This window comes from Musa acuminata, chromosome BXJ3-3 (genome assembly GCF_036884655.1).
Source record: "Musa acuminata AAA Group cultivar baxijiao chromosome BXJ3-3, Cavendish_Baxijiao_AAA, whole genome shotgun sequence".
Classification (NCBI taxonomy): domain Eukaryota; kingdom Viridiplantae; phylum Streptophyta; class Magnoliopsida; order Zingiberales; family Musaceae; genus Musa; species Musa acuminata.
This window is the reverse complement of record NC_088351.1, coordinates 28,617,422-28,642,051: the sequence shown is the minus strand read 5'-3', so window position 1 is coordinate 28,642,051 and position 24,630 is coordinate 28,617,422. Positions and strand designations below refer to the sequence as shown.

General features: G+C 35.8%; 1 protein-coding gene across 5 annotated transcripts in view; it reads right to left on the bottom strand.

Annotated features, from left to right (window-relative positions):
- Positions 1-24,630, bottom strand: part of LOC103978507 (eIF-2-alpha kinase GCN2) — a 49,618-nt gene that overhangs the window by 13,207 nt on the left and 11,781 nt on the right. For all 5 annotated transcript variants that reach the window (XM_065142386.1, XM_065142385.1, XM_018823643.2 and 2 more), the window contains 13 exons: positions 23,233-23,709; positions 21,650-21,781; positions 21,488-21,574; positions 21,302-21,388; positions 21,115-21,214; positions 19,282-19,399; positions 11,040-11,094; positions 9,234-9,400; positions 6,512-6,699; positions 4,322-4,470; positions 3,782-4,031; positions 922-1,204; positions 708-801 (listed from right to left, as the gene is read on the bottom strand). In XM_065142386.1, the coding sequence (XP_064998458.1) occupies positions 708-801; positions 922-1,204; positions 3,782-4,031; positions 4,322-4,470; positions 6,512-6,699; positions 9,234-9,400; positions 11,040-11,094; positions 19,282-19,399; positions 21,115-21,214; positions 21,302-21,388; positions 21,488-21,574; positions 21,650-21,781; positions 23,233-23,709 (2,187 nt within the window). The remainder of the gene's footprint in view (positions 1-707; positions 802-921; positions 1,205-3,781; positions 4,032-4,321; positions 4,471-6,511; positions 6,700-9,233; positions 9,401-11,039; positions 11,095-19,281; positions 19,400-21,114; positions 21,215-21,301; positions 21,389-21,487; positions 21,575-21,649; positions 21,782-23,232; positions 23,710-24,630) is intronic.

The following is a 24,630-nucleotide window of genomic DNA, read 5'->3' as shown; positions in this document are numbered from 1 at the left end:
TAATTGCCTCCTCCACCGCCTCGCACACCACTCCACGCTCGCCCCCCTCTTTTCACATTCTAGTATACCTTGTGTTAGTACATCAGCATGGATCAGAACCATACCAATCCGATCATGGACCGATACCCAAAATTGAAAATGTTGGTTGAGCGGCTTGAGCCTACAATAGATATGACACCTCTAGTACCAAACACCACCCATGAGGGAAACTAGTTGCCTTCTGTGGAAATGGGCTTACCATGAAGCATATGCTGAAAAAACATTAGCTCTAGTGTCTAAGTCAATTCAAGAGAAGATAAATTCTACCACGAGCAATGTCATCAAATGCTTAGATCAAGGATTGCCATTCTCTAGCGTAGCATATCATATCAGTGCCTCCTCCGTCCAAGCAGGGAACATGGCCACCCACACCAACCCATTCAATACTCCAATACAAAGAATAGAAGAAATTGAAAAATCCAACAAAAGAATAGCACAATGCTGTAACTAGCAGGCAAAATGGCTGGATAAATGTCATAATAGTTTATACAAACAGGTACACAAGGAAAACATTGTTTCATACATGAGGCTGAAACAAAAGATGCAAGAATCATGATTAACGACCTATGACCAGGATGTCATTCGAAATATAATGGCAGTAATGTCGCAGGTTAGCAGGATATACCATAGCTCAAAGATTCTATCTCATTAATCTTAGATATAAGTACCTGACTTTTAGCAATCCAATTCACAAATGGTAAGCGTAATTCATGGCAGAGCTCAAGCATGTTTCCTCCTTGAGTTAAAAGCTTGACAGTCTTCCTAAAGGTAGAAAGTCAGCATTTTCATTTAGCAATTCAATCATTAGAACCATAAGCGCAGGGGTATTACACCCATCAATAATTGTATTTTCAAAGAAAATTAAAAAGAAAAGAACCAAACCTGTTGAACGTATAACAGCCATCCAATATTCGCAAGGGTGATATTTCAAATCTCTTTGCACAGTGCTGTTTAAATATTTCCTTGCTAACTGCAACAACAATATCTTTGAATCCAGTATCGAACTGTGCATGCTGCACAAAAGAAGGGTCATCTCTTGTCATGTTTGCACTGCCACTTTGCTGGTAATGATATTTTGTAATTAGTCTTTCCTCATCAAAAATAGTGGATACAACTCGATCATATACATATGTGTCTTCTGATGTCTGTATGGTTCGTAGTATATCTGTTTGGCAAGCATAGACAAATGTAGATTAGCCCTTAATAGAGAAGTAATGTTAAGAAAATCTTTTAATAAAAAAAAGTACAGAATAACTTCTAAATAACAAAAACAATAAAAAATTAAAAATTTATACCAAATAAGTTGCATTAGTCCATCTCAAGTGTAAATGGTTTTGGAGAACGATTGTAAACAACCTACGTCTTCACCAAAAAAATATTTCCCCAACAATGAACAGGTATAACTTGTCAACTAACTTTAATCTACTGCATCAAGTTGTAAATTACAAAATCACAAGCTTTTCAGTTAGCTTGCTTGCTTCCTTTTTTTTTTTTTTTTTCCAAAAATGACAGGTCCACTGAATATGGATATATAAATTATTATAAAAAAATCAAAAATTATGAAATGATTTAATTTTCCACCTTATATCTTTGCAATAATAAGGTTCAATGTAGAGGAGTGTTTGGGCACCAAGGTGGGGTTCCTCCTTTGCAATTTGGTGGCAAGGGTTTTACAATGGAAGTAACTTGTCTGTGAGTGTGAGACAGCATCTATTAGCCCTCCTTGAATTGCATGTTATATTTGTTACTGAGTATCATATGCCATCCGATAACAGTTTTTCCCCCCCCCATATCATCTATCTACATTATGGTGGTTCTCATACTTTACTTTCCACCTCCAAATGTACTTACAAATGCAAATCCTTTCTAATATGATCAGAATTGTCACTGAAGTTGTTACTTGTTACAACCACAACAGTGGCAGATACTAAAAAGTGGCATGATTAACTTTAATGGACCTGTAAACCTAATTACTTGCCAATTTTATTAGCACATAAGTGCTAGTGTTCACAATACAGCTACCAGTAATCTATTGTAAATGCAACTCCCTTTTTCCCAGTTCACTCAAACAGGCAATAAAGAATCCTGCTTCCTTTGTTCTGCATCCTTTCGGATTCTGGCTCATTTATGCAATAGAAGTCAAAAATATTATATCCTAATAGTTCTCTGTACTCTCTAGTCTCCAGTCTCTAGTCGCTAGTCTTTACCTTTTACAAACTTCAAGCAGAAGCAAATTTGGAATTTGGCATAGTATCATGAACTCACATGGTAACATAAATTTATAGTTGTGCATAAATATTCATGACAATTTTTTTGCATTAGTCTGCCTTGGCTAAGGATCTAACCCTACAACACCAATAAATGCTAGTTGACAGTAAGATGCAATCTGGATCACCCACAATCCTGAATGTGAAAAATCAATGTACCAACAAGCGAATAGGAAGCAGAAAAAGGAAAGTTGAAAGGGCATACACATCCTAACAGTAAACAGAAAAAAAAAGACATACACAAACAGATTAGAATTTGCACAAAATTCAGTCCCAGAATCTGCATGCATATCGTAATATATGTGATCAATTCAATACATTCAACCAAGGTTTGCAAGTTCCAGTACTGGTACCATACTGGTCAAGGCTCGAACTGGTACTATATATAAGTATACCAAATGTCGGTACATTAATACATACTGACTTTCGAAAAAAACTGAAAAATACTGAAAAAATAAAAAAATAAAATGTTGTCCTATACTGAGCAGTACCATCGCATCGGACAGCATTGCAAACCTTGCATTCAGCATTTCCAATAAACATATTTCATCTAAACGAACTGCAGAAATTCCTCCTCATATAATGTTCCAAACTTCCAATAATAGTAACAGTCCACATTCCCATTTTCATTCCACATACCAAAACATTCCATGTTCCCAGTAACACAGATCCATCACACAGTTCATATTCGTCATAAGATCAAGTCTTGGTGGAACCTGTTAATTTTAGATGTGGAATATAGATGACTAAATATTGATCGAATAAGCCATTCATGATTTCAACAATATCCAATGTAGCACCTAAGAAAGTAGATGTTCCAAGAGATTTAGCAAATATGGGCCCTGACAGGTTTTAACTTTTGAAAACGTCCCTCGCTTAATCAAATCCTGCTCTCTTTTGCCCCAGAAAGTGCTTCTTCTACTAACTACTTTCTGTGAGCCAATCATTCTATTATAAAGCTACAATGCCTAACATGCATATTCATGTTGGATGTGATTATAGACCAAGTTAAGCCAAATACCACTTCACAACAAAAAAAGAACATTATGAACAGTTCTTAGGAGATTGTATTATCAGTTCATTTATTATTGCTTCTTGGAGCATAAATATGAACCACAGCAATCCTAAATCACACATATACCTCAAGCCATTATGAGAAACAATCATATTTGAAACAATTTTCAGAAATGTTTCAACTTATCATGTTTGAACTCTTTCTTAAATATACTAAACGAATGAAGCAAAGGTATTCACTTGCAGATATGACTCAAGGATCCGACAGTCACAACTTACATTTGCTATTTTCAGTGCATTTATAAAAATGAATATTCTCAACTTTTACTTTAAAGCATCAAGTTTACAAGTATTTAAAGATAAGCATTTAACAGTCATTTATGGAACCTTGAACCAATGTAATCCATTTTCTCCTTATAATAACAACAGTTAAATGCTTCAACCTGGTAGAATTAACTTACCATTTAGCCACTCATCTTCCAATCTGGGAGGCAACTCATGCTGCAGAACTTCAATAGCAGATGGACGGTCTGATGGGCTTGGAGACATTAACCGCCGCAATAGTGTTGCCTGGCTAGGGAATTTTGCAGCCCAGGAAGGTGGAACCACACCCTTTTGCTTAAGATCTGAAAGAACAATGTGTCTCTCCATTGCAGTTGCAAAAGGATGCCATAGCTCAAAGAATATAACTCCTAAGCTATACATGTCAACCTGAAATTACAAATAACAATTTAGTACTATAATTTACAATTGGGGAACCTGGAGCTACAGATTTAAAATAAATAAACAGATGTTGAATAATTACTGCAATTTCATGCTTAGCATCCAATTGATTATGTGAATTATTTACTGTAGAAAAGATATGTGAATTATTATATCCCATAGAACTCGTCTGCCACTTGGCTGACGTGGTGATACCCAAGAGTCATGTTTTAAATTGTTAAAAATTGAAATTATCCAATGGAACAACACAGGCAAATTCACTGCATGAAATACCAAACCTTTTCGTTTATTTGTGGCCAGCTCTGCTCAACTTCAGGTGCAGTGTAAAAATAAGTACCCACTTGACCAGTTCCATCCATTGACACTCCAGTTGTTTCGATGGGAAAATTTTGATCATGATCAAGCTGCTCTAGTTTTAAGAACTTGGCTGGAAGCAATAAGTTAATTTAGAGTTATAGCTCCATTCCAAATTATAAGATGTTGCTTTCATGATATTACAATTCAATAGACAGAATTACTAGAACATTAACTACTCCCAGAGTTTGGAAAAGAAATTTGCTTTATGTAAAGAACTTCATGTCACCATATGAAAAGGAGAGCTTCTTTCCTTGACAATATAATTATCAGAAACAATTAATTGATGAACTTTATGTAAAGAGTAAAAGCAGCATAGTTCTTGTTCTTTTTGCATAGACCTTATTAATCAATCATGTATTTCTCATTTTGTAGGGGAAGATCTTTCCAGCATAGTTTTTGTTCCAATATAGAGAAAGATCTAACCATCCTGAATAGCCAGAAAACACCACATGAGAAGTTCTTACTGAGTAGTGGTTACAAAAATGTTTAAACCCATTATATCAAGATTAACCTTGTTTGACTTGAAGATGGAAAGGAAAAGAAAGAAAAACAATACTAGTTAGAAGCAAGAAAATATATCACCATGAAAAAAGGCCAAAGATGATCATTAAGCAAATAAATTTGTAAGGTGAAATTGTCTAAATGAGTCCTTTTCTGTCATTTAGCTCTATAAGGCCCAATAACCAACAGCAGCATGTTTTATATTACACTTTCTTAAACTTTTTCTATAGGTTACAATCTTACAACAACTTTTAATTGAACAAACATGACCCTCCTTGCCCATATAATCTATTTGACATGGTTAAGCAAATATCGAGCGCTATACTGTTCAGTATATGTATATGTATATGTATATGTATATATATACACAAGTAAAAAAAAATTTCGTAGGCGATGTCGCCTCCCTTCTCCCCCACGCGAGGCGACGTCACCTCTCTCTCTCTCTATATATATAATTTTTATTTATATATCTATATATCTATTTATATATATATATATATATTATATAAAAAAATAAAAAAATGTGCGACGTCGCCTCTCTTCTCCCCAGGCGGGGCGACGTGGCCAAGGCGACGTCGCAGAAAAACGAGGGGATGTCGCCTCTTTTTATATATATATAAATATATATTATTTATAAATAAAAAAAATAGCGCCTGGTAGCGAGTGGTTCACGTACCGATTTCCTCTCAGACCGGTACGTCCATTCAAAACTGTATACCTAGCTTTCATGTTCTTCACTAAGCATACCCTCTTAAAGCAGCTGCCATGTTTAACATTTTACAGAAAATAGCATAAGCTTTTAAACAACATATAAAATTTACGGGGATAAATCATGTATGTAAATAAGGACAAAAACTCAAACAATTGTGCAAAATTTATTTGGTTGTTGCATCACAAAATTACTTGTGTCCACCATTTGTTCTTGGATAATCGCTACAACTAAATGAATGCGCTAAATCAAATCAACACCTTCACCAAATATTTGATACGTTTTTTCTCTTTATCATTGTTCAACGATCTCCCCATAAAGTTTCAGAAGTTCAATCTATAAAATATAAATAGATATCACAAACTTCCACCTAACTCATTTAGTATGTCAACTTGTCAAGAAACAGCTATCCCCAGAGTCGTATCAAATTAATTACTACTACAACAACAACAACAGCAGCAAAACCGTCAGTCCCAACTATGGATTCTCATATCAAATTAATTAGTAAAACTTATTAAATAGGTCATGCAACTATGTTAACTTTTTATCTCAATGGCAGTTCCACACTACAATGAGAAACCACCTAGTCCTACATAGCACATTTTCAACTCTCTCAAGGAACTTTGCAACATACGCCAACTTCTGACCAAACTATATTCATTGATTCCACCTAGGCACCTACAATATCTAGTTCTAGAATTGTGTCAACCATGTCAAGAATAAACTTCTCAATTATAATCACAACTGATGAAGATTAGCAGATTAAATGATAAATGACGTGATGTTTCAAAGAATTTCTTTTTATGCCTTGAAATAGCATGACTACTTCCACATACCATTGTTCTCTTTACTATACTGCAGATAATCAAATTTGAGGAAAGAAGAAAAACACAAAACTTACCAAGACCAAAGTCTCCAATTTTAATATCATTACGAACATCAAAGAATATGTTACTAGGAGTCAAGTCACGATGAATTATTCCCTGACTATGTATATGTGCTAGGCCTTCCACAACTTGGCGAAACAAATGCCATGCATAGTCCTTATCGAAGAAGGAACTATATGACTCAAAAACCTGCCGTAAAGTCCTTCAAAAAAAAATTATAGTAAGAAGTAAGAACAAGGCAAAAGAAATAAAATTATTCAACCCATGCAACCATGAGGTATTCTAATGGTGGAGATTTACAATCAATAGATCATATGCCAAGTCCAACTTAGAATGGTGAATATTTATTCTCGAGAGGATATCCAAGAGACAGGGATATTTACGAGAGAACCTAGTAAGGTAATAAATAAAAACAACAACCATGAGGCATCAGCAAAAAATAGTTATATGATCATGAGCTAGTGATATCACAGCATCTATCAGGTTACCAGCTAGTGATATCACAGAAAATGTTGCTCCAAGAAGTAAAGTAATAAATGAACTGATAATACATATTTATGCTCGGTAGGTCTTTGAATATATAGGAAAATATCATGGTTTTAAAAAGCCATCTGTTATTCCAAGACAAGATAATTTCCTGTGAACAAACCAACTGGTGACAAAAATCTTCATGCACAAGTAAATTTTAGTATATCTTCCAAGAGAAATAGGAATATACACTAAGAAACTAATTTCATTAGGATCATGGAATATAAATGTGGTTAGGAAAAGAGGAGAGGGAGAGAAAGAGATAAGAAAACACTCAAAAAATCCCCAACAAGATTCCAATCCATTGTACATTGACTCTCCACTCCAACAAGCTTCTTAGGCATTATCCAAAACTACAATATATCATCAATTGTTTTTAACATTCTTCCAAAGAAAATAGTCTCTCCACTACAACAAGTTTCCAATCCATTTGATGGGGTCACAAGCAAGAAGTAAATATCTAAATATCCCTAGAAATAATGGAGGATTTGGGATGGTTTTATGATGAAAATTTGCTGAATGATATAAAGGTCAGGATAAATTAACCTTCAGCAACATGACTTCCATCTCTCAGGATCTGATCAGAAGCAGCTTTTGATGGTACCATTCATGGAATCTGAGTCCTTAGCAAGTATCAAATGATATGGAAAGCCGGAAAAAAGAATAGTTTAAACCAAGGTTCGTCGTATCGTATCGTACCGGCGTTTCGACCCTGGCTCGGTACCGGTACGGTACGGTATACCGGTCGGTACACCCAGGTGTACCGAGCGGTACACTCACGTGTACCGAGCACTGTACACTGCTACAGTGCTAGGTACGGTACGGGTCGGTCCGTGTACCGCTGGCCTGTCGGACCGGTACGTACCGCCCGTACCGGGCGGTACAATCCGGTACGGCAAACCTTGGTTTAAACCAAGGTTCGCAATACTGTACCGTACCGAAGTTTCGACCTGGGCTCGGTACCGGTACGGTACGGTATACCGCTCGGTACCGAGCGGTATATTCAGGCGTGCCGAGCACGGTAGCAGTGCTACAATACTGCTACAGTACAGATACAGTACAGCTACAGTACTACAGTCTGCTACAGTGTCGGAACGGTAACATATGGTCCGCGTACCGGAAGTCTGGCGGACCGGTACATACCGCCCGTACCGGGCAGTACGGACCGGTACTGCAAACCATGGTTTAAACATTAAAGCAACAAGACTTTCATCATTCAGGATATGTTCAGAAGCAGCTTTGATGGTTCTATTCTAGGAAATTGGATTATTAGTCTTTAAGAAGTATATGTGAAGATTTGTGATTTTTAGTGATTGGATGAAAGAAGCTTGCAGACTGATTTTGACTGCTGTTTTTTCGACAGTTTTTTTTTTCTTTCTTGTATCCTTTAATTTCCTTGATAGAATGAACTTTGAACAGACTCCAGCCTATTTTTTTGCCTCAACAAGCATCTAAAAACTGAAGATCCTAACCCAAGCAAATCTCGATGGTAATTTTTTTATCATATTTCTTAGGTAATATATTGTAGTATTGGCTCGATGAGCATGATCCTCTGCCAGACTAAGATATCAATGTCAGGAAGATATGGCCTTATGTCTCATCAAGCTACCCATGGTAATCAATACAGCATCATATTGCTATTAATTTTTGACAAACATGTAACCAGATGGATCTTCCTTTAAGTGCAGTACACATAAAAGATTAGCTTTGCTTATGCAGGGCAGTCCATATTATCTTCGAATTTGGGCTGCAGATTCCTCCAAAATCAACAGATTTAGCACCTACCACCTATTGTTATGAAGACTGCCCCTCGTTTCAGGCCGGGCCAATCCAGGCACTCTTCACACCGGTCCGGGATAAATATCAATCACTGTTGATACCTACTTCTTCACTTGGTGACCCCAACAGGTGAAAAATGGACAAATGCTTGGCTCCTTACAAAACAATAGGTGGGCATGCCTTGGATGCCTTGTTCATTAGTATATCAAAACTTCTCTAACCATCAATCAATGATTAAGTGTCTAAAACCATCGCATTGCAATACTGAAAGCCATGTAAACGAAGACACTCAACTCTTGTATGGGCAAGAAACAAAAACATTAATCTTCATCTAATACACAAAGAAACCCATAGCAGAAGATAAAAAAGCTGCCGTGCACATTACTCAGTAACAGGCGAAAGTAGCAAGGGTGTTTATGAAATATATACCTAGGACAATACTCCATTTGTATATACAGATATGTTGATTCCTTTCTGTTTTCACCAGTGGCATCTGCTGAACTAGTACCAATGTAGCTATAGCTGATGCTCTCAGCAGTTCTTGAACCACAAGTGATATCTACATTATTATTACCATATTCAGTCTCAAACCATGCCTGCAAATTAAACATAACAATCAATTGACACCAAAACTAAACAATGATACTCATATTTATACGTAAATTGAATCTCAAACAAATTTGTAGATATCACAATTAGGTGAGGTTGAGAGAGAAAATAATCGTTGCAGTAACTATGAATTCGCTTATAGTGACTTAGACTGCATGACTATAACATAACTAGCCTGCCTTCCATGAGAAAATTGATCATACAAGAAATTTTTGTAGTGTATACTGTATACATTGAAGTGAGCAAAGGCACTTGATCATCTTTTTTATTTATGGAAGAGTAGCTACCTAGACTAACAAAAATAGGCTCAAATCTCATCTGTATGACTAAAAAGCAGCATAATTTTACAGTTAACTTTAACAGACAAATTAAAAATAATTGGAAATACTACTAACTACACTTGTCTCCAACCCATGGTTCCTTAAATCACTTCTACTGTGCAAGTCTCATCCCGAAATTGGTTCATTGTCGCAAGTTGTTCCTTTTTGGCAACCTTATGAGTTGATCATTAAGAACAAGATAGTTTATCCATTATAGGCAGGGAAACACAAGACTTTTGGAAGCTTCTAGATCAAATGATCTTTTTAGTGGCTTAATTCAAAGCATATTGACAGTCCAAGAGCAGATAAATGGTATAGTAAATAGTCGACACAAGCATGGTAAGAAAAATATTATAAAGTGAAGGGTGAGGAAAGTTAAAGACCATGGTAGACAAGATGGAAGTCAAAAGCAGGATGTAATAGACTTTGCATCCATCCATTCTATCATAAATTTGATTTTTTTTAATTTCACAACTTCCAATCTTCTTTTCATAAGAACAATAACAAGTGGAATACTTATAGAATAAACCCTGAAAAATATACACTTCATACCATGGTTCAAAGTCTTGGGTACTGGACCCATACTGGTCCCTAGCTAGACTTGCATGAGGCTGATTCATACCAGCACAATGCTGCATGGTATGCTGGTAGGCGCTATGGTACAGAGAAAGGAGGAAGAGGAGGAGAGGGGAAGCGGAGGATAAGTATCAGGCGGTGAGAAACAGGCAGCAATGGCAGTGGAAACAACAGAGGTGAGCAGCAGATGGTGGTGGTGGCGGCAAACAAGTGACTGCAAACAGGGATCTCCCAATTCAGGAGAGAGTAAGAGCAAGAGTGAGAAAGAGGGAGACAGATTAAAGTACGTTTGTAATTTGACAGGTTGTAGAGTTGCTTCCAAATTAAAAAAAACAACAATAGATGGGCCTACCACCTGATTCAACGCCTGAACCAATCGGTATTCATGGTTTTAAAGGGTTGCCACCAAAGAGAACACAGATGGGCTTACCGCCTCATCAAGGCCTGAACCTAGCAGTATTCACAGTTTTAAAGATATGCTACCTCCTAAGCCTGATTTAAACCATCCAGAATGGGTTGGCCAGTATTTCAATTCTCTGCCAGATCAATATTGGCTGTCCAGTAGATACCAGGCTGCGGGGTTTTTTAAAACATGCTCTAAACTATGAAATTGTCATAAAAAAGTCCACAAAATTGGATCCATCACTGAACCATCAGTAGGACATCCCTCATAACAATGGAAACTGAATACACATTTCAATAAAATAAAAGAATTTTTAAGAGCAAAAACCTGATAGTAACGAACTACATGTTGGTGCTGCAATCTTGAGAGTGTTGCTACCTCTCTGAGTACCTTGTAAAAAGGACAAAATAGTTACCAGGAGAGTCTGAAACTATCTCTCGACTTTGAGAGTATTGGAATAAATAATGTACCAGAGAGCTAATATAAACTATGAAACTATCTCTAACTTTGAGAGCATTGAAATAAATAATGCAACAGAGAGCTAATGCAAACCATGATTGTCATGACTAAAAAATATAGAAACAAAAAGTGTTTTAACTTTTAACAATATCCAAAGGCTAATTATTAACTAGATCTAAGAATACCTCATTCAACATGCCAGCAATCACCTTAAAAGATATGATAGAGGATTGTTAAAAGGAAAGTCTCTTTATGGAGTAGAGTAACTTTGAGAGCGTTGAAATAAATAATGCAACAGAGAGCTATTGTAAACCATGATTGTCATGACTAAAAAATATAGAAACAAAAAGTGTTTTAACAATATCCAAAGGCTAATTATTAACTAGATCTAAGAATACCTTATTCAACATGCCAGCAATTACCTTAAAAGATATGATAAAGGATTGTTAAAAGGAAAGTTTCTTTATGGGGTAGAGAAGATTAGTTTCAATAAATTGGGTGCCTCAGTGTTAGCCAACAGAAGTTTCAAATCCTGTACATTTTTTTAAAACAAGAATCTTCTCATTCTTCTAATTTTTATACATAGAAGACTTCTCAATGATCCAAGGAAAAAATAGTCTAAGCCAGTACAATCCTGAATTTCCAACACATGGGATCAATATATATTATCACAAACCTCCACTTCATGGCATGATTTGACCTTATCAAGATTTCTTGCAATCAACAATTTGTAGCACACGCCATGCCATTTATTATATTGTATAATCTTTACCAGAAGTACTAATTTTCAAAAATAAATGGTTATTCCTTTTCATATCCTAACAGTTCCTAGATACTCAAAGATTATCACGAGAATATTGAACATATTGGACCTCAAAAACTCATCAGGCAAGAACTCCCATCTCAAAGTGGCTTCAAGAACTCCCACCTCATATAAGCTCTTCAAAAATCATATAGTCACATATTAAAATACCAGACTTTCCACATTTATATGGTCGTTGGTGTGGCCATAATTAACATATCCATTTGATAAACACCTAAATTATGAAGCATAGTGAAGTAGAACAGAGTAGGGAAATAGAGAAAAAGAGAGGGGAAGAGAAAGAAAAAGAAGTGTATGATGAGAGAGGAGAGCAAGAGACTAGAGAGATGCAATTCTTTTCATTCAAATCTGAAAATATTTGATCCATTAACAAGCTCCACTATTTGTAGGGGTTTAGGAGACTTGGTACAATTAATGAAGACAATGATTACCAAGAGTAATCTCCTACGGAATTAGTATGCCTTTTAGAAATCCAAAATATAACTTCTAGGATATCTAAATAATAAATGAGTGTACTTAATACAAAAAGTGCACTTAATACAAAAAGATTCCTTAGAAAGACCAAAAGATATTTCAATTTTCAACACAACTCTTAGGATTTCTAGGCCAACTAATTGATATTTTTTTGTTGAAATCCTAAAATAAACTTTTCTGAAATCCTTTGTAAAGCTTGATGGTTCTCCATCATTCTCCCTCAGTGGAAAAGAACTCAATCTTCGAGAGTGATCTACAAGGTACTGATCCAATAAGTTTGGTGCAAAGTCATGAAGTTCCTCCAAAGTAACCCAAGTGACATCAGAAGTTGAACGATCATGTCACTTAACAAGAAAGTGTCGAGTAATGCTAGCAGCAGATGTAACAAGGTGGTCATCAAGAATGACCTCTACGTCATCTCTGTCTTGTGAGAGAATCAGTGCTTTATTTGTCATCTGCAAGAACATTGATAGATAGAGGAGGCTCAAAAGTACCATGACATGGAGTTAAATCCTCCACATTGAAAACTAGACTAATATTTAAGTCGAAAGGCAAATCGAGCATATATGCATTACATCCTAGTTTATGGATAATGGGGAAAAGACCAATGGCTTGAGCACATAAATTTTTGAATGAGTTTTTAGAGAATCTCTTAGGGCGAACGCAAATCAAAACATAATTGCAAACTTGAAACTCTTGACTTCTGCGATGGGCATTAGCAACAAGTTTGTAACTTATATTTCTTAGGGCAATTTAACATTGAATCTCAACATGCAAATCATGAATATGTTGAGCGAAGGAGTGGGCTAGTTCTGAGGCACGATAGTCAAGTGGCAGAAGTGCAAGGTCAATAGGGTGTGAGGAGTATAGCTGAGGACAGTTTGAAATGGGCTTTTTCCAGTAGAGTGATTGACTGAGTTGTTGAATGCAAATTCTGTAGCAAGGATTAAAATATCGTACCGTACCAGAGTTTCGACCTTCTCTCGATACGGTACGATACTATATACCAAGCGGTATATCGTTCAGTGTATATATATATATATATATAAAGTAAAAAAAATATTTTGGCGATGTCACCTCCCTTCTCCCCCCTGCAAGGCGACGTCGCCTCTCTACTACCCAAGTGGCGCCGATGTTGCCTCTATATATATATAAATAAATAATATATATATATATATATATAATCTTTTGTTTATATATCTATTTATATATATATTTATATAAAAAAAATGGGTAGCGAGCGGTCCGCGTACCAACTTACTATCGGACCGATACGTACCACCTGTACCGAGCGGTATCATTCGAAATTATATACCTTGTTCTATAGTGGGTAAAGTTAAGTCCTAGTTTCCATGTTTCTCCCCAACTAAACATCTAAGAAGATTTTCCAAAGAACGATTAACAACCTCAGTTTAATCATCAATTTGAGGGTGAAAGGCTGAAGAGAACTTCAATGTTATGACAAATAGTTTCCACATAGTTTTCCAAAAGTAGCTAACAAATTTCACATCCCTATCGGACACCATGGTTAAAGGCAAGCGACATAATTTAACCACTTCTTGAAAGAACAATTTAGTAATGTCTAAAACACCGTTGGTCTTGTTACATGAGATAAAGTGGGTCGTTTTTGAAAATTGATCAACAACAACCAAAATAGAGTCATGACCACAGGCTATTTTGGGAAGTCCAAAGACAATCTAAATTCACATCTTTCTATAGTAAATGTGGAATGGGTAACAGGGTGTATAGGCCAGTATTGTGTTTGCAAGTTTAGGCAATTTGACGGATGCAATATTACGACACCACTCGAGCAACATCTTGCTTTAAGGAAGGCTAATAAAATCTATTCTCAACTTAATGTAATGGTCTTGTCTCGACCTAGGTGACATGTTAATTAACCCACATGCATTTCCCAAACAAAGAAGTCTCAAAGGGAGGATTGGGGAACAGATAATTTAGTAGATTGAAAAAGGTAACCATCCTTAAGAATAAAGTCCATATGTTCACAACGGTTTCCATCTTAGACTTCTCGATATATGTGACTAAAGTCTAGACATTGGGTATTCTTTTAATCGCTCAAATCCTATGACCTTGACACTCATAGTAGATAGGATTATAGAACTTCGACTAAGGGCATCAGTAGCTTTATTTTGATTGACAAAATAATGCTCAATTATAAAAGAGTATTCATTGAGAAACTCAACCCCCTTGGCATATCGAGCATTTAACCTCTTTTGGGCAACGAAGTATATTAAGGCTTGGCGATCAGATAACAAGGTAAACTTTTGTGGTAGAAGGTAATATCGCCAATAACCTAAGACATTGCACAATCGCGTAGAATATTTTGTCGTAAGTAGAATAATGTTATTTTGCATCATATAATTTCTCACTGAAAAAGGTGATAGGCTCCTCTTAACTAAAAATTCCTTCTAAGCCTATGACTATACTAGAGGTATAACAAGTGATCTCAAAGGGTTTACTAAAATCAGGGTGCCTGAGAACAGGAGCGATAGTCATTTTCGTTCTGATGTCAGCAAAGACTTTGGTAGCAATTAGCATCCAAGAAAACTCACCCTTCTTTAGGCAATCAATGATAGGAGTCACGATAGAACTAAACCCTCTAATGAATCTCCTATAGAAAAAGACTAATACAAAGAAACTGTGAAGCTTAGAATGAGTTTTAGGCTAAGGCCATTCTAAAATGATGTGGATATTTTCTGGATCGGTAGAAACACCTTGGGTGGATATGTTGAAGCCTAGGAATAGGACATAGGTTTGCATGAACGAACACTTTTCTAGATTGACATAGAGCTTAGTAACATGAAAGGTGGTAAGAACCTAATGAAAATATTCTAAATGATTCTTTTTAGTCTTACCGAAGATCAAGATGTCATCAAAGTAGATTACAACAAATTTGCCTATGTAGTGTCGAAAAACTTGGTTCATGAAGTGCATAAAAATGATTGGGGCATTAGATAGACCAAAGGGCATGACTACCCATTTGTATAGGCCATCTTAAGTATTGAATGGTATTTTTTATTTATCACTAGGTCTAATACGAATTTGGTGCTATATGCTTCTCTGGTCAATTTTTGAAAACCAACTAGATTAGGAGAGAAAGTATAGCATATCCTAAAGTCGAGGAATCGGGAAGCAATATTTGATTGTTATTTTGTTGCTTGCTTGACTATCTACACACATCCTCCAAGACCCATCTTTCTTATAAGTTAACAAGGTAGGGATAACGCAAGGACTAAGGTTGTGTCGTACAAATCATTTAGCTGAAAGTTCTTCAACTTGTTTGTTTAACTCAGCTCTCTTCTTAGGGCTCACTTTATAATGTGGGAGATTACAGAGCTATGATCCTAGGATAAGATCAATGACATGTTGGATTTCCCGTAAGGGTGGCAACTCACTAGGTAATTCCGAGGGTATAACATCAGAAAATTCATCTAATAAGGATTTAACCTCTCCGATCAAGAATAGTGCAACGGCTAGGAATTTCTCTAGCAATGATGGCCACACAAAATTTATTGCCAAAGCTCTCTATTTCAAAATATTTAGGATCCAATAAGTGGAGTCCCTTGATGGTCGGGGGCTTCTAGAAGAAAAACTTAGGAGTTCTTATTTTGTCCTTTTTTGACGAATTTGCTAGTCACGGGATAACATTTTTACCTTTGTATTGAAAGACATGTGTTTTTCTCTCCTATGATTGGTAACATCAGTCATACAACCAAGACCGACCTAAAAGAATGTAGGCAACATCCATTGGCAAGATGTCATAGTAGATCTCATCCTATTAATCGCCCATTTTGATTTGTACCAGACATCTTTCAATCATGGATAAAATGATTTTGTCAACCAAGGCTACTTTAAATAGGGTCGGATGTAACTCCACTTTAAGGTTTAGTCTTTTGATAGCATACTTTGAGACTACATTCATAGTGCTATCCCTATCTATAACTAATTTGTAAGTTCTTTCCCCACTTTAGATGATGAAAATATGGAAGATACTTATTCTCTTCCAACAGTAGAGAGAATAATACAAACAACATTAACATGGGCATCTTCAATTTCTTTTTCGTTTTTGTCACCTATTGAAGATTCGAGTTCAACTACTTGGTCTACTTCCTTAATTTGATCCTCTAGTTCTTGTTTTAAGATAAGGGTACGTTAAGGACAATGAGAGGCAATGTAACCTCTATTATGGCAATAATGACATCGGATTGAAGACGAACTAGTTCGGGAATCAATGGTTGAATGAGTTGGATGATTCATGGTTGGGTTAAAAGTGTTGCTAGTAGTAGGGATTTTTGACTTGATAGAGTCACTACTTATAGCAAATTGGGTAATAATTCTATTGTCGAGAGACTGAGAAGATGCTTAACGAATTGGTTAAAGTTTGATGCACTTCTCAATCTCAAGGGCTCATCAGGAAGCTTCCTCCATGGCGTCGGGGAAACTAATGGTGACTTCCCGTTGAATGTCAAACCTCAACCCATTAACAAATCTTCATACAGTGATGATTTTATCATCTTCTATTTCACACCTAAGTAAAAGTTCATCAAATAGGGTTAAATACTCTACAACACTATAATTCAATTGTTTAAGGTTTAACAATTGTTCAACCAATTAGCTTAAAAAGTAGGTTGTTAAATATTTTTTCTTCGGTTTTTGTTTCATGACTTCCCATTGAGTGATGGGAGGTTCTCGACGATGTTCGAGACTATATTGAATATATTGCCAATATTTCCTAACGGACCCTTCTAGTTTCATTTTTGTAAATCGTACACATTCAAAATCAATCATTTCATACCACTCAAAGTAGTTTTCTATGCTATCTAACGAGTCAACAAACATATTTGGGTCAAACTTACCATCAAAATCTGGCACATCCACTTTGACTTTTCTAGCCATTTCCCCCGTATTATCAGCAAACTGAACTCGTTGGCCCATATTACTCGGGCTTGTGGATTTCTAATAGATTCTAGGAATTCATTATTAAGGTCAAAAGCAGAATTGTTGAAGTATGATTGTGAACAGGTGCCCTATAGGTGGACCTAGGATTTGTTCGAACTAAAGCTTGGAGAGTACATAAAATTCCTTGATTTGAAGCTATAGATAGAGGAGAATGGACATATTGTCTAACTGACCCATCAACCTCATTCATAGGTCGTTTTTCAAGATATTGGAGAGCTCTTAAGACTTGGGTCATTTTGTCACATAACTGGTTCAACATTGTATCATGATATGCTAGCTTGGACCTAAGGATGTCTACCTCACTCTATTGGTTTAGGGATTCATCAGGATTGGTTTAGTTTTCACCTCGCAAAGTCATGATTCTAATACTACCGACAAATTACCTTTTGGTAATAATATTGTTAATTATTGCAATGCACAAGGTAGAAATACAATGTTACAAATGGTTCTCACTTTTTTTCCCTCACTTTTTGTTTTGGTTTTTTTCTTTTGACAACTTTCAAGGGTTCAAATTTTAATGATGCTGTAGTTATAGCTAAAGAGGAGAGAGAGGGTGATAAATATAAAAAAAGAGAGAAAATAAGGGGAAGCAGCAATGAAAACCATGATCTAATGAAATATATAATTTTTTTTTTCAACAAAAAAATATTAGTAAAACTTTTAAAAATTTATCCAACATTGAGAACTATGTGGTCCACCGATTTCGTATGAACAGTCGCCCCAAAGTCCAACTCCACACACAAGGGGTTGACGTTAGAGGTGCAAACAATCTTAAGTGTTGATCGAAGTTTTTGCTACTAATTGGAACCCAATAGGGTACATGGTAAGTTTCTTGATGAGCTTTGATATCAAACTAACGTAGAATAGAGTAGGGAAGTAGAGAGAAAGAGAGAGGAAGAGAAAGAAAGAGTAATGTGAGATAAGAGATGAGAGTAAGAGACTAGAGAAGATGCAATTCTTTTCATTCAAATCTAAAAATGTTTGATTTTTATAGGGCTTTAGGAGCCTTGGTACAATTAATGAAGATAATGATTCTCAAAAGAAATCTCCTAAGGAATTAATGTCTTTTAAAAATAAAAAATATAACTTCTAAGATACCTAAATAGTAAATGAGTGCACCTAATACAAAATAAATCCTTAGAAAGACCAAAAGGCTTTTCAATTTTTAATACAACTCTTGGAATTTCTAGGCCAACTAATTGACGATTTTTTGTTGATATCTTTGCCTAGAATAAACTTTTCTGAAAATCCTTGTAAAGCTCAATAGTTCTCCATCACATAGACACTTCAAAACAAGGTATGCGGTACCGTACCGTGCCGGTGTTTCGAGGTTGGCTCGGTACGGTATGGTACCGTGTACCGAGCGATACACCAAGACGTACCGAGCAATACACCAGGGCGTACCGAGCGGTACACCTAATTTAAAATATTTTTTTCTCTCTACTGTAGTACTGTAGCACGTTAGCGGTCCACGTACCGATATACCATCAGACCGGTACATACCACTCGTACCGGGCGGTACCATTCGAAATTGCATACCATGCTTCAAAATGCTTATAACATCTAGATTGTGTCCATCTCGAGCACTAACACTTTGCTCAACACTTTAGAAAAAAAACAAGTAGTTCAAATATGCTATAACCTAAACCCAATTTACATTTGTCATTCAAAAATTACACAAAGCAAGCCAATTTATATTTTCTAAACCTAAATCCAACAAAGGTTGATATAAGAGCCAAAGAAAAGCTCAAGTCTCAACCTTGTTCCCAAAGGAAAGAAAAACATAAGAGGAAGATCAACTCAGCAAAATGCCAAAGCAAATAGCAACAGTACCTCATAATCTTTTCATTGACATGAAGATTTTTATCTTTAAGGCGAATCTTTTTTAGTGCATATTGGCGACCATCTAGTTTATTTTTGCACAATGCAACATGGCCAAAACCTCCATGACCTGTCAAAACAAGGATTAAAAGGATATAATGTTTAAAAGCTGATTAAAAAAATTTAATTTACCATATTAAATATCAGCCAAAGATACAAAAATTAGAAAACAAACTAAGTTCTGTATCTGAGCACGCCCAGTAAAAGGCTTCCACTTCATCAAACAGCATATCTAAAGGACCAATCAGAATTTATGAGAAATTGTGCAATTATCTAGTTTCCTTCCCATCCTGCAATTGCAAGTGTCAGTCTTTCTTCATGTAAATCTTTAGTCTGGTTGTGCACCACCAACAAGTCACAGGCAAGGGGCTTTATGAGAGCTCCACGCTGCAAATAAACAAGTCTGTAGCACCTAGGAGCAAATAAGCCTAAAGATGCCTAAACTATGCTCACTGGGTTATCAATCAATTCCAGTATGATAAGACCTACCAGTACCAGAATCAACTTTCCTCATTTTGGCTGATTCAAAGCTATTTTACAGACTCAGAAAAGAGGAAGCAGGGGGAAGGAGAAGTAAACCAAGAAACCGAAAACAAAAATAACAAAAGGAAACTTAATTATTACAAAAAACTGAGATGACATTGATGTTATTTGTGCTATTTAGTGCTACAAATCATATTTACCATTTGTTGCCATTGACACAAATGATGCAATATTCATTTTCTAAAGCTGATCAAAAGATGGGAAAGAATCAAAAGAGGAGAATGAAAAAGTGCTTAGACAATGAGCGCAACATCTCTAAGAGTCCTCAAAATTTAAATAGCACAATAACTAGATGAGTCCCATTAGTTTACCCTTTTCTAATAGAACAAAATGTCTCATTAATTCAAAAAAAATACTATAAAACCAAAAGAATGTGTTCACTAGTAGTGTTTAACATGCAGAAACTTTTAACCAAGGATCAAGCCTCACCAGATAGACCATTGCATATTAATTTTTTCATCATACTTTTAAAATCATAATTTTTTCATCATACTTTTAAAATCATAATTTTTTCTTCCATCATTCAATGTGATAGCCAATTTATTTTTCTTATAGTCTAATTTAATTATGTTATATATTTTTTCTTTATATCTTATCTTTATTCGTTAAATTTCATCCTTTACTTTTCTGATCTTTTGTTGTTTTCCCCTTAATTTCACAAGCAATCTTATTGGTTCAAGTTTTACAATTTTTAAGGCAAGCTTTGTTGGCACAGCGAGTCTGCTTGCTTGAGATTTAAGGATCCAAGGTTCCAGGCAAGGAAAAAAGCTTTGTGCAACTCTTAGTGACCTAAATCGTTTACTATTTTTAGAGTTTCAATTTTTGTTTTAATTTTAATTTTAGATATTTGTGACATTTACTTTATAATCTTTTATTTTTAGTTTTTAGAATTTTATTTTTTTTCATTTACAAAGGGTAAGTGCGAAAGAGAGTATCGGACCTTGTGGTGATCTGGTCCACCACCACAATGTCAAATGAGGTTTTGAACCCTCAACCAAAATGGATGTGGGTACAACACCATTGTTCCAGATTGTTTAAGGTGTTAAAATGTGTCGAATGAGGTTTCCATACCAATATTTCGTGTGTTAAAATGTGTCGAATGAGGTAGATAATCCTTTCATTTATTTAGTGGTCATAATATACATTAATACTATTTGCAACTTAAAACTTACAACTAACATGGAGAAAAGATGAAACCAATTCAACAGTATGATGGAGCATATGAAGAAATGGTTATCTTACCAAGTGAATGGACCTCTTGGAAGTCACTCAAATAACGAGAACTTGGTTTAGATGAAGAACCATTGCCTGTTCTCCAGAATTCGGAGAATTTTGAGGATGCCTAAAACAGATCAACCACGAGAAAACTATCACCACTAGACTTTTGAATCTATAAATCTGTAATGATATCACTCAAAGACAAACCAACCATATGCTGTTCAAAGGCATGATCAAATGCTTCAGTAAAAACTGACAGGGGTGCAGCAATTAAATCGTTGGCCCATTCAGAAAGCACCTGTTTGGCACCAGTAAAAATTGAACCTTCAAATAAAAAACAATATAGGATAAAGGGGAGGAGAGGGGAAAAAGAGAAGGATGGGTGAGAAACATATACCCCTATATTCTGCAGCTCCAACGATATCTCCGGTAAAGCATTAGCTAAAGATCCTTTGGAAGAGCAAGCAAGGCGAAGCAAGTGTACCTGATGTGATGAGTAAAGAAGTTAAATGTAAAGTTCTCTATATGATATAAACCAACATTAAGGGTAAGGAAGTACCAAAAGAAGATCTTTTTCCTTGCGTCGAGATTCATCATCATGTGTAACTGAAACATAGCTTGACGAAGTCAAATAATCACATTCTGAATCAGACACATCATTCTTACATCCATGCTCTAAAAGGTTGATGCCCTGCCAGGATAATTAGAAATTATGGTTATATGAAACAAAAACCAAGGATGATCTGATATTGATTTCAATCAAAGATAATCAAGTGGTTGTCACGCCTATATCATACTAGTAAAAAAGGAGTATAAAAATGGTATACTGAGTGGTAGTCATATGGTCCATTACCAGTGCTTAACCAGACTGGCATATACTCTAACGTTATACTGGTCCACCAGGAATGACAAAAGATGATCTGAAGCAATTTCTATTCATATAAAATTCACTGTGTGATTTTTTAAGTACCAGGCCGGACCAAATTGTTACAACCATGTCAATCGACTTCCAGAACATTTCTACAAAATAACCTAGTTAAACATGTCGAATTGCCATTCTACTACTGCAGAAAAGGGACCAACCAATCATCTCAAGATATTCCTGTTTCAATCAATAATGCTTACCACAAAAGTCCAGCATATTGTTGTTTACACTGCAAACACAGTGTTCGCTGCTATTCATTGAATAAATACTGCAGAGAACATCCCCCCCTCTCTCCACCCTCGCCATCTCCCGGTCCATAACAACCGGACCACACCAATGTACCATATGCCAACATGCAATACATAACTGAATCATACCAGTCCAGCCAGTGGCCGGTATTGTTCCAATATCAAGATTTTGATCCTTGTTGTTACCTCGATATCAAAATGCCAAAGACGTATGGTTCTACTTTTAACTTGGATTTGTACCACCACCCTGATATCAAAATGCTAGAACAGTATGAACTGTAAGACAAGTGGTTCTACATTTCACTCAGACCAGTATGTACTAGGCAGTACACATTGGTCCGATGGCCTATCAGATTAGCAGCATAGACCGTGTTCATGCCGCCCAACACCGTGTATATCTTGAATCTTTAAAAAATGTTCTGCTGATTACATGGTACATTGGCACATTCTAGCATGGCCAGAGACCAACATGGATCTACTACCCAAAACATCAAAGTCAAACCATGAAGATAACCATGATAATTGTGAATTTAATTAAAGCAAATCAAACGTCACTGAAAAGATTAAAAAACCTCAAAATGAAGCATATTGCAAAAGCCAACAAGTTACCAACTAAGCTGACATTTTTTTGCTAGAAACATACACAATCCAAGATGTCAAGCCAGCATATTGCAAGCTCAATGTTTATGCAAGTATGTTATAATTACTTCTTTGCCGCTCAAGTCAGGACATTTGCATTATAAATCAGCTAGATACAAACATCCACTGATCCTGAGTTGATAAGTATGTTAACGCAAGTGTGTAGCACTGAGTATAAAGGACTGCTTATGAGCAATAAGCTATGACATCAAGATGACCTATATCAGTGGTCCCTAGTCCACGTGCAACCCAATCTCTGAAAACACTTTAATTTATCCACCCAATGTGGACATTTAACAAATATGAGGATTTGAATTTCTATTTTTTTACCTCATGCAGTGTGCCATCAGAACTCTCCAGAACATCTTCTAATGGTTTCAAGGAAGCCTTGAAAGATGAACTTGTCGCGTCATTTTCAGTTTCTTCCACAAGAACATTTAATTTTGCAACTGCCAGTGGTTCAACCCCATGTTTTATCATGTTCAACACTTCAGATTTCCTATTTCTTAACAAACCATCATCTGTGGTGGCATTCTCAACGTTCTTTAAGGCATGAGATTCCAAAAGGATGTTTTTATTTTTGTCCATGTCCATTGATCCAGCTTGTGTAACAATGACTTTGCTAGAGCTGTTATTTGTAGCTTTCGTGACATGACCACCCAATGGTGCATCATCACCACACAAGTCACCATATAGATCGATTGAACTGCAAACAGAAGGCCCATCAGAATAACGGCACATGTCAATCTGGGATGCTGGTTCCTCTTGAAGAGAGTGGTCATTTCGACTAGAACCAATACAAGGAACCTGCAATAAAAGAACTTGAAGTTAGCTAGACTACAGAATAAAAATCCACACTTAACAAACAACAAACAACAGAATGAAAATCATATTTACATTTTGTTTGCTAGGAATAGGATAGTATGTCCAACCTGGCCACTTCAATTTTACATGCAGAGAATTTCATGATTGGACAAACATGCTTATCCCTAAACAAAAGGTCACAACTTACAATGGATCACACCAAGAGATCCAAGAATAATGCTACTTTGACATAAATAGAAATCATATTTCTGTCTAAAGATTAATAAATCATGGCATGGGGAATATTTATACATTCTCAACAAAGCATGATACCATACCAAATGGTCTACACATTCTTGTACCCTTCATGTGCCTAAAAACATAGGCTAAATATTGAGCCACACTGTGCGGACCAGCACAGCAATCCTTGCTTCAGACTTGGAAGATTAAAAACCTCAATTTATTACAATCTTAAACTAGTGCAAAATCATAGTCAGAATTATTCTTGCTCAGAAGCAAAGTGCCTCTAAAAATTTGATATTAGTGCCACAGATCATTTATGTTAAAAAATCAGGATGCCATGTTCAGTATGGCCAAGAAACAGATGCAGTTCAACAGCTTGTAGACAAAGGATAATATAATACCCAAATAAATATTTCCAAGCAGGGACAAAAATGCTATGCATAACAGATATGAGGCCTTATCATAATTGTAATTTGAACCATAGCAACATCAGCATAAATTTGCATGAAAAGAAAGATATGCCATCAATAAAATCATTCACAAACTGAAATGGCCTTATGCTTTTTAAATTATCATTAAAACTGTCGCTATATTAACAACTTCATATTTGTATAAGGGCATGTTTAATAGCTAAAACGATTATTCTAATAACATAAATAATATAAAATATTAAAAACACAA